We start from the raw sequence: 11,042 nt of genomic DNA, 5'->3' as shown, positions 1-11,042 counted from the left end.
CTCTAATCATCGACTTTTGTCTCCTGCAGTTATATCCGAGGTCAGTACACTACAGTGTGGTTTCTTCTGATGAGGATACGTCTGAGATAGCTCTTGTAGTTAATGGAATGTGATTTGGAGAAGATAGGCAAGATTGGAATATCAGAGATCTCATTATCCTTTACCGACAGATGAATCCCATTTTCCAGCATCTATGATTTTCGCGCAGTCGTATTCTAAAGCACTAACGGTGATTACAAATAATCCCGTTCACTACCCGCTGTCTGTTAGTCAGAAATAAAATCACTGTTCCATCTTAGCTAAGACTGGCGATCTTCATACACAGACGCAACAAATTCATAGCTGAATACAATACTGAATGTATCATTTGGCGTCACTATGTAAAGACAATTTTAAACATGGTTGTTTGTCAGCAACCGTATACAAGTTTTAACATAGGAATTATACAGCTCACCGGTTGCAAATAACAGTTCAGTACAATGACCCAGGTTTCAACACCTCTAAGGATGTCTTCATCAAATTGAAATCTGAGAATCGTAAAATTACATTACGAGGAAGCTACAGTCAAAGTTAAGAGAAGATATGATGAAGTCAATGTAAAATAAAAAACGTCCCAGACTTTGGCACGTACGCCTAGCTAGGAGCAAAATTATACTGATCGCAATGTAATTTACGGCTTCTCAAATTACATTCTGATGAATACATCCTTGGAGGTGTCGAAACCTTGGTCATTGTACCGAATAGTTATTTGAAATCAGTGGGCCGTATAGTTCCTATATTAAATATGTAACGACTTAGCTTTTTCCGCACGTTCATGGCGAGATTAGTAGATTTCAGTAGCTGTTGATTCGTTGAACTCAAAGGGGGCATTGCATGCACCTCGCACAGTCTCTGTTAAGGAACATTTAGGCCCAGTCTCTGTCGCAGTATTATTCATTTCGTGCTTCAGAGAATTATTATAAAAAATAAGTGAAGTTTGATGTAGTGGTCCTGTAGATATTACCTCTTGTGATGCCCATTGTGCTAAAGAAAATACAGAACTTAAGCTGCTAAAATTCGTTATTACTGAGTAGTAAACCATGCGTAATAATATCCTAGCGCTTAATGTCAGTGCTCTCTACAGCTGCTGGCCTACTGTTAAGTGCTTTTTTTTTCACTTTAACAGAAGGCGCATTTTTAGTAAAATATACGTGAATGGAGAAGCAGCTAGGTAGAAGTAGCAATCAGTAGGTAGGCAATACGAATAGATATTTCAATGTGATTTAGAATCTCGCCAGAGAAAAAAAGAAAGGCGAAGGAAGTCAATGTGCTTGACATAGTGTTGAAAATTGAGAGAAAGAACGAGGAAATGAAACAGGGAGGAGCGTAACGGAACAGTGAGTGTGTAATGTGCTCCGAACGAGGCGACGTAACGCGGTGACCAGCCGAAATGAGTTTGACCACGAGACCACCTGTCACGGAAGCAACACGTAATTGCTGTATTGCAGGTGAGCCACTGGGGACGTGGCGGCCAGCATCACGTGCGCTGAAATTGCGATGGCCTTTCGTCACAGATGGTGGTGCACAGAAGACAGACGGAAATGCGAAGTAGATGTGCCGATAAAGTAAGTTAGAACGTTTTTATGGCTACCGACATCATACACTACTGGCCATTAAAATTGCTACACCACGAAGATGACGTGCTACAGACGCGAAATTTAACCGACAGGAAGCAGATGCTGTGATATGCAAATGATTAGCTTTTCAGAGCATTCACATAAGGTTGGTGCCGATGGTGACACTTACAACTTGCTGTCGTGAGGAAAGTTTCCAACCGATTTCTCACACAGAAAAAGCAGTTGACCGGCGTTGCCTGGTGAAACGTTGTTGCCTCGTGTAAGGAGGAGAAATGCGTACCATCACGTTTCCGACTTTTGATAAAGGTCGGACTGTAGCCTATCGCGAATGCGGTTTATCGTATCGCGACATTGCTGCTCGCGTTGGTCGAGATCCAATGACTGTTAGCAGAATATGGAATCGGTGGGTTCAGGCGGCTAATTCGGAACGCCGTGCTGGATCCCAACGGCCTCGTATCATTAGCAGTCGAGATGACAGGCATCTTATCCGCATGGCTCTAACGGATCGTGCAGCGACGTCTCGATCCCTGAGTCAACAGATGGGGACGTTTGCAAGACAACAATCATCTGCACGAACAGTTCGACGACGTTTGCAGCAGCATTGACTATCAGCTCTGAGACCATGGCTGCGGTTACCCTTTACGCTGCATCAGAGACAGGAGCGCCGGCTATGGTGTACTCAACGACGAACCTGGGTGCACAAATGGCAAAACGTCATTTTTCTCGGATGAATCCATGCTCTGTTTACAGCATCGTGATCGTCGCATCCGTGTTTGGCGACATCGCGGTGAATGCACATTGGAAGCGTGTATTCGTCATCGCCATACTGGCGTATCACCCGGCGTGATTTTATGGGGTGCCATTGGTTACACGTCTCGGTCACCTCTAGTTCGCATTGATAATACTTTGAACAGTGGACGTTACATTTCAGATGTGTTACGACCCGTAGCTCTACCTCTTCATTCGAGCCCTGCGAAACCCTACATTTCAGCAGGATAGTGCACGACCTCATGTTGCACGTCCTGTGCGGGCCTTTCTGGATACAGAAAATATTCGACTGCTGCCCTGGCCAGCACATTCTCCAGATCTCTCACCAATTGAAAACGTCTGGTCAATGGTGGGTGAGCAACTGGCTCATCACAATACGCCAGTGATGAACTGTGGTATCGTGTTGAAGCTGCATGGGCAGCTGTACCTGTACACGCAATCCAAGCTCTGTTTCACTCAATGCCCAGGCATATCAGGGCCGTTATTACGGCCAGAGGTGGTTGTTCTAGGTACTGATTTCTCAGGATCTATGCACCCAAACTGCATGAAAATGTAATCACATGTGAGTTCTAGTATAATATATATCTCCAACGAATACCCGTTTATCATCTGCATTTCTTTTTGGTGTAGCAATTTTAATGGCCAGAATATGTAGCTGAAGAAGCTTTATTTGGACAATTATCTCGGCAAAATTTAAATTACTTCTTCAAATCTGATTCTGTTTTATATATTTACTATAGTATAACGGTTCCTCACATTCTAATGAACAAATCGTACTGAGGACAAAATGTTTCTCAATGTGTGCGTTGTATTCCATTAACATGCATAAATTTTGTGCCACCGTACGTGGTGAACCGCCATCTAGTCCTAAATACAAAGAAACTTAACTGCAACATGAATGATAATAATACAGCATCAAAAGTACAATAAAACGTATGAGAGGCACACATACAGCACTGGGGTAGACGCGTTATTGTTGTCTCATAAATTAAACGATAAAACCGTGTATGTGGTACACATTCAGAAACGTTGGCTTTAAAACAAACGTTGTATACAAAATGTTACTTTCTCCGTCCGTTCTGAAAGCTGATGACACACTGTCGAACAACAGTCTACCGTTCTGTGTGGTGCTATGTTGAACCACCAAAGGGCAGCAGGCTTCTACTTAATAACTTCGAAAACCTCATAACTGTGATGCATACAAAGATGACAGTACTCTGCACTTGTAAGATCTTTCGTATAATAGTTTAAAATAATTTGACGAAACTTTCTTATTAAGAGGTAAGAAATGGCCACATCAAATTACTTCATATACGCGCATCATTTAAAAGCAGAAAATTCACCTTACTCTTATGTTCCTCACAGCCGTAGACATGTGCCTCAAGAAGTTGGTGGATTTTGTAATTTGTATGGACATGCAGTACCTGTTTAGATGTTTCGTTAGTGTCGATTTTCTGTGCTGACGTAGGCATTCACATTGCTCATGGTCTGCTACTCGTACGTTTCTAGGGTGACCAGTCTCGCCATCTGTAGGCTACTTCTTAATAGCATCTACACTAGTACGTCGCTATCTCATGTAGCCTATCTGTGGCATCCTTATAGAACTCTCAGACTTTTCATTTATGTTACTACTATAGTGTTTTGGTTTTATTCCGCCTCGGGTTAACTTTCCCACACTGTCACTCCTTGCACGTTTCGTAAATGGGCTTTTTCCCGTCGTTCTGTCTCTTCATGGGTTATGAAACTGACGTGTGATGTCCTTTATCGCTGTTTTTCTCGGTGTATCTATGTACCTGAAAGTAGTGTGAGGGTTCAGTCAGCATACTGTGATGCTGCCACACAACTCATACGATGGACTCGCATTCGGGAGGACGACGGTTCAATCCCGTCTCCAGCCATTCTGATTTAGGTTTTCCGTGATTTCCCTAAATCGTTTCAGGCAAATGCCGGGATGGTTCCTTTGAAAGGGCACGGCCGATTTCCTTCCCAATCCTTCCCTAACCCGAGCTTGCGCTCCGTCTCTAATGACCTCGTTGTCGACGGGACGTTAAACACTAACCACCACCACCACCACAACTCATACGAATTTTGGTGAAATGATTTGTCAAGAATACTGAGATGCTCCAATTATTTCAACGTAACTGCCTTAAGAGCTGAGCGCTGATTCTTGAAATAACACGTTCTGCACGTCGCCTGTCGGCTGACATTTATAGCTACTGGTCCAGATACAAAGAGAGTAAAAACCTGCATTTCCAGTGGCTTCACTGAATACAATTCATGTTATTTAAAATCCTCGCTCTCTTGTCATAGAGCTACGTTATCTCCATTTACCAACAACCGAGAGATTATGGCTTAGTCTCTGATATTTACGCCTGATAGAGATCTAATCATTCTCGTTTCTTGCGGAATATACGTTGCTGAGCTAGGAATATATACGGAGGAACTGACTGAAGATTCAAGTTTCGAGGCAGGAAATGCAGGCCTGTAAATCTTCGAATCGTAGATAAGTGTACAGTTATAATTTGTCATAAATTTTGGATCTAGACAGGATTTCTTAATCATTGGAGAGCGAGGGAGATGAGAAACATTTCCTCGCGAACTGCGACAAGCCCAAAACCATCTGCTTCTAAAAATGTACCGTCATGTTCGAAGTCTTGTGGGGTACTGGGCGATGGATGTAGTAGACGGTTAAGCATGGTGCACGATCTTGAAGAGCTCCGAACATACGCAGCTGAACTAACTTTTACAAAAATATACGCATAGGAAGTGTAAGGGCAGATGTCCATTGTGCGATAGGTAGCAGAAGGAGACACACAGATGAAATTTGTGGAACAAGCTTTCTTGCAGACTGGAGAGTTATTAAAGTTTAACGAGGATTTCATATCAAAATTCTTCGAGGGACTTGAACTCTATATTGGAGCACAAAATGGTCTGAAATGACATTTATGCACATTTCAGGAATGAAGCAGTATCAGTCTTGGAAAGCATATTACTATTAAAAGATTATAATTTGTATTACAATGAAAGAAATAACAAATATGCATCTTATATGGAGCTAATTCACAAATCTGTGTAGGCAACTGAAATTAATACGCATCAACAGAGATGTAATTCATGGCAAATCAAGTTGTGTTATCAGCTTTCCACCATTTACTGGTTGGCTAATAGCGCTTGATATACCTGAAAATAAATGAGGCAAGATGAATCAGTGCAGAGTCACGTAATATAGGATACTCCACGCTATAACACGAGGTAAAATAAAATGAAAACACCGTCATTAATAAGCAACTGTAACTTCACGTTGAAAGTAAACAGGAATTAAAGGGCCCATATTAATGCATACACTTCTAGATGGTTCAGTGTAACGTTTCCATATACGAAATGGGTTTGACACAATGCCAGGCATCTTGTAAAGTTGGGTTTTATTTTGTAAATGTGCAGTCATCACAAGAATCACACTTACCAATGGTCCATTGCAGCGTAAGTTTAGATAACTGTTGAGTAGCTACACAAAATGTCTTACTTTGAAACTACAGCTCTGTGTAGTGAATTGACTCCCACGAAAATTCTATTTATGTATTGACTGGCTGTTCTTGATGAGAAAAAGTGCGTTCGCAACACACAAAGGCTCACGTATTAAATCTTGAGCTGATATAGCAAAGTAATAGCTGCCGTTTGAATCACGCGAAATACCCTTTTACCTTGCAGCAGAGAATGAGGCGTCGGTACTGACTCTGCAGTAACTTTAGACCAACATTGTTTAGTGACGGTCAGTCCTGAGTATTTTTAAAGACATTCTATGAACTTTGAAGATCGTACACTCATTTTATGCATAACAACTATCAAACAGTATTTACTGTAAATAATATGTGAAAATTTGCTACAGAGAAATAGAAAAACACATGTTACAAATATTGCATGAGAAATAACTGGCATATCAAGAACAGTTTCTTTATTTCGCAGTCACTCAGTCAGCCTTGGTCTTTACCTTTACAAACACCACATACCAAAATACATATCTTTGACTAGCATAATATCGTATGTAGCTTAACAAACATTCTCTATACGGGGATAAATTGTCTGTACATGTATACGAAGATATTCAACTAAATGCTTTAATACGTATGACGCTTTCTTAAATTTGGGTGAAATATCGAAATACCAAAATATCAATTTCATTTTAACGCATCATATCGAAAAATTAAATTTTGAAACTCTTTCTTTCTTTCCACAGATTACAATTACCGCAGAGCTTATTTAATACTTATGTTGGCTATATCCCTTACATGTGGCCTAATGATACAGTTCGTATTGCTATAACATGATAAGCTCGAGAAGAAACAGGTAAGTTCATTGAATCTAACTGCACTTAAATGTTTGTGTCAAAACTATAACAAAGCTTTTCTACAATAATTTATTCTTGAGGTTTACTGTGGATTCTTTTGTAACGGAATACCATTGGGATAAACAGTATGCTTTTATAGAATACGCAGCTTGTTCGGATTGAAGGTTATCACCTGTCTCATTAATTGTCACCCGTTTTAAAGGAGAGATTCTGGTCCCCACAGAACTTGAAACCACATAATAAGAGACAATTTAATTTCTGGAAAGCCAGAATTACTGAAGAAACAGAAGCAAGCCCGTGTTTGCGCAATGGCAACTAAAAGACTCGAGCTATTGTGAGAAACGTTCTAGCCGTGAGGTAGTGTCAGAGTTCCAGTGTTTACTACTCCCTTTCTATTTTAGACTGTTAAGATTTTTCTACGCAAAGGTATGCAACCAAAGCGTAACTTAGCTGCTAACTATTTGAAACTGGAAGAGGGAAGTAAGACGTTACGTTATCGAGTTTTTTCAAATATCTGGATAAAGTCTCTCTTGAAAAAAAGACACAAATGCGATTTGATATATCTGTCTCATTTCGAAATTGTGCACTCGGTTCGTTACCTAATATTGTCCAAACTTACATTTCCCATATATTTACAGGCAACATAATAAATCATGTTCCCCAAGGATAAAACACCTTGCGGAAAGCAACTAATTCTAGGTTCATAGTCGTTAGTTGAATTGCAACAACACATGTAACGGTATATTTGGCAGTGAGACACTTATGAATACTAGGCACAAGAGACAATTGCTTAAACAATATTGTGCCAGTAACCGCAGATCACTTAGCCGATTTTGTAGCCGTTATACATACTCAGATATGTGAAACGCAGGCAATGCATCCAAACTATTAAAATTCAGTACTTCAGCTCGTCATTGAACTTGGACGACACAATTTCGGTGTCTGAAATATGTTTTGTTTGTATTGGCGCAGTGACAGTTATGGTAGCTGCTGCCAGTACACAGAAAGTTGTATCTGTGAAAGTGAGTGAATGTAAGATCGTTCGCATTTCGAGGTCAAACCATGACACTTTCACATTAACACACACATAAACAGACATAGCGTTACATAACAGTTGTCCACCTATTATGTAGTGGAACCAGGATAAACATAAAAAAGTCTTACAGTGTTACAGTGATAGACTCAATACCACACACGTTTCTGACTGATGGATCCGTGCCGTGAAGGCTTATGTAGCATTTGAGTGTAGAACACACATTGCGCCTGTTTTTACTAATTAACGTAAATGTAGTAGAAATTGTGACTTCCAGCGAACAAATTAAGGATGCTCTCAGCTTAATCAAAGTAGTAAGTTATATCACACAGCTACTGACTAGAAAGACATACCTTTTTTATGTGTGTAAAAGTTACCACGTTATTTCTGGAGTTTCTAATTGTGGTCGATATTTTGAAGAATGATTTTAGTATCGGGTCTAACCCATTAAAAACAAAGTAATTCAAATTATTGTATAGTAATAGCGATTTTCATTGGTCTTGTCATATGAAAGTGCATCAGACATTCGTTGTGCACTTAAACGAGTACTCTCTTTAGAACTATCAAACTCCTTGGATATTATAGTTTTAAACCGATGGTCACTGCTCTGTAAGATATGAATTAGCATAATTTTTTTTTATGTAACACGTATCGTTGTACACTAGGCAACTGGAATTTCATCGAGAGTCTCACGTTTACCACAGAGCTGCACTGTTGGGAAAAGTTGCAAAGGTGCATGTAACGACATTCCTTCTTACTCTTACACGGAACAGTAGACGTGAAGCAATGAGCCACCAAATAGTAGCGCTCAGACAATTAACGTTTTTAGGATTGTAAAAAATAATCAACTGATAAAACACAGTATAATGATTAATAAATGATCCATTATTAAGGCAGGATATTGTTATACGTTTTCTTGAAATGTGTGCGGTCAGTACGTTCGTAATACAAAAGTGATTATTGCGGAAGTTTTATTTCATTTAAGGACACAGAAGTATCACTGTGATAAATTATCGACGCAGAAACATCGAAAGACGTTGGTGCTCCTGCAATTGTTTGGTAGCAGACGCTGTACAGGTATTCACTAGACTGGCGAAGTTCGTACAATCATCTTGACAACTGACGTAACAACTAGAGAAGGGAACTTAGTTCTCCCGAAACTGCTTCTTGATGAAGTCCGTAAGTCGAGGGACATGAAGAGCCCCGTGTCGATCAGTCGTCCGTATCGAAGCGGTATCGGGTATCGGTCGCCACGGCCACTGTGCTTCCCTCTAGAGGCGGCAGAGGGCAGCAGTGGCGGGCGCTCCTAGGACATCTTGAGGCTGCCGGTGGCGCTGCGGGGTCCGTGGTGACCGCTGGACGTGTTGTGGCTGTAGCCAGAGTCGGAGTCGTGGCTGGTGGCGTGCTGGGGTCGGAACGTGGAGAAGCTGGTCTCGGCGAGAGCGCCCTCCGGCGGCGGCTTGCCCAGGCGGTAGCAGGGCGCCGACGCGTAGTGCTGGCTCGCCGACAGCGTCAGCGGCTGCTGGTGCTGCAGCAGCGCGTCCACCAGCAGGCCCTCGTGGAAGTCGCTGCCCGCGCCGCTGCCGCTGCCGCCCCCGCCGCCGCCGCCTCCGTGGCGCCTGTGGTCCGGCCTGCACGCAACAAACACACCTGTCAGCCACCGGCATTATCTTTGATGCAAGCGCCACATTATCTTGAGGAGAGCAGCTTTGTATTGAAACAGACATTCGGTAACAGCTTTTTTTTGCCAGACACTCCGCTAGTTAGTGTGACACACGTCACACGGGAGCCAGTCAATCATACAGGGTGTTTGAAAAGAACTCCGTAGTTTTAAGTGTAAATTTAACGGGGAAATTAATGAAAAATTACATCAATGAGTACATATCATGAAAGAGAATTCCTTCAGGTTTTGTTTAATGTTAGTAGACGTCAACGTGGGATCCATGTGTTGCCCTTCACACTTCGAGACGATATTCCACTTCTCGCCACGTCTTCACCAGCATGTTCCAACCGCCGCGACGATTCGTTCCCAGAAATGATTGATGTCTCTGATCTTTTCACTGTACACGACATTTTTTTGTGGCCCCAAAAGAAAAAGTCCAGTGGGACTTCGTGGTGGCCAAGGTATTGTGCCAGCTCTGCCTGTCCACCTGATTGAACAGCCAGTGACGAGAGACGCACGCTCTTTAGGCACTCCTAATTGTAGACTACGTTTGGACAACGACTTCTTCTGGCTCCAAACAACCGAAACACGGATCTGTTCAACAACATCTTCAGAAGTTCACGGTCTGCTTGTTGATTTTGCTTTTAAAACACTACCGGTTTACAAAATTATTAAGGCTTTTGTGGCCACTTGTTGACAAACTGCCTATTGGCTTCTGTCTCGGGTTCTTCGGCCGACGTTCATTTAATGATTTTACTGACGTTTCGCCAGCACGAGTGGTTGGCATTTTCAAAGCTTCACTCTCCATTGCCAGTGGGATCCATTTGTTGCCCTGCATTGGCAATGGAGGCTGAATCTTTGACAATGCCAGCCACCCGTGCAGGCGAAACGCCAGTAAAATCATTAGATGAACATCGGCCGAAGATCCCGAGATAGAAGCCAATAGGCACTGCCGGTTTCCTTGAAAGACTTTAGCTAATGACAGTTTTTGCTGTAGGTGGTACACCATCATATTGACGTCTAAAATTACGTTGCACTGTTATAATTGACTCAGTTCGCAAAGACAAATAACACACTGCGCTGTCTGTAACGGAGTACTCATTGTTGCTGAGTTGCTCTGCACTGCACACACGCCTGGACTTAACTGAGGGAACAGAGGAAAAAAAACAGCACTGGTGCCGTCTCAAGGTCACGCAGACCTGCCAGCTATAGGGGAGCCAAACTTGGAGAGTTGATGAATCAAACACCACAACGAGAATAGTGTAACTCACTTTGTACAGATTTTAGACACATTAAAACCTGGAGTTCTTTTCCAAACACACTGTATTACTATTATTCTCTCATCGATCATCAATCAGAGTTTTTTTTTTCCTTTCCTTGCTCAGTTGATGCAAGAGTTTATTTTCAAATGCGACACAAATAATTGGAAAGGTCGTAACATCTGTCTAATAATGTAATTCCGGTTAACTTTTGTACTAGCCTGGCGAATTAGCAAAGGCTCTCCGACCATAGTAACAACTGGCGCCTTGTTATCAGGGGGATGGAGACACCCTACGGACATCCTGGTGTTGCAAAAGGCATCCATGACCACATGGAGCTCCACACATCCACTGCGCT

The 11,042-nt window shown here is 42.0% G+C and overlaps 1 protein-coding gene across 2 annotated transcripts in view; it reads right to left on the bottom strand.

Annotated features, from left to right (window-relative positions):
- Positions 1 to 6,319: 6,319 nt before the first annotated feature.
- LOC126188023 (uncharacterized protein C6orf132 homolog) overlaps positions 6,320 to 11,042 on the bottom strand; it is a 289,046-nt gene continuing 284,323 nt past the window's right edge. For both annotated transcript variants that reach the window (XM_049929441.1, XM_049929442.1), the window contains exon 8: positions 6,320 to 9,393. In XM_049929441.1, the coding sequence (XP_049785398.1) occupies positions 9,069 to 9,393 (325 nt within the window). In that variant the 3' untranslated portion in view covers positions 6,320 to 9,068. The remainder of the gene's footprint in view (positions 9,394 to 11,042) is intronic.

The sequence above is a fragment of the Schistocerca cancellata genome, chromosome 5, assembly GCF_023864275.1.
Source record: "Schistocerca cancellata isolate TAMUIC-IGC-003103 chromosome 5, iqSchCanc2.1, whole genome shotgun sequence".
Taxonomy (NCBI): domain Eukaryota; kingdom Metazoa; phylum Arthropoda; class Insecta; order Orthoptera; family Acrididae; genus Schistocerca; species Schistocerca cancellata.
The sequence above is the reverse complement of the archived record's forward strand: the minus strand, read 5'-3'. Positions and strand labels throughout refer to the sequence as shown.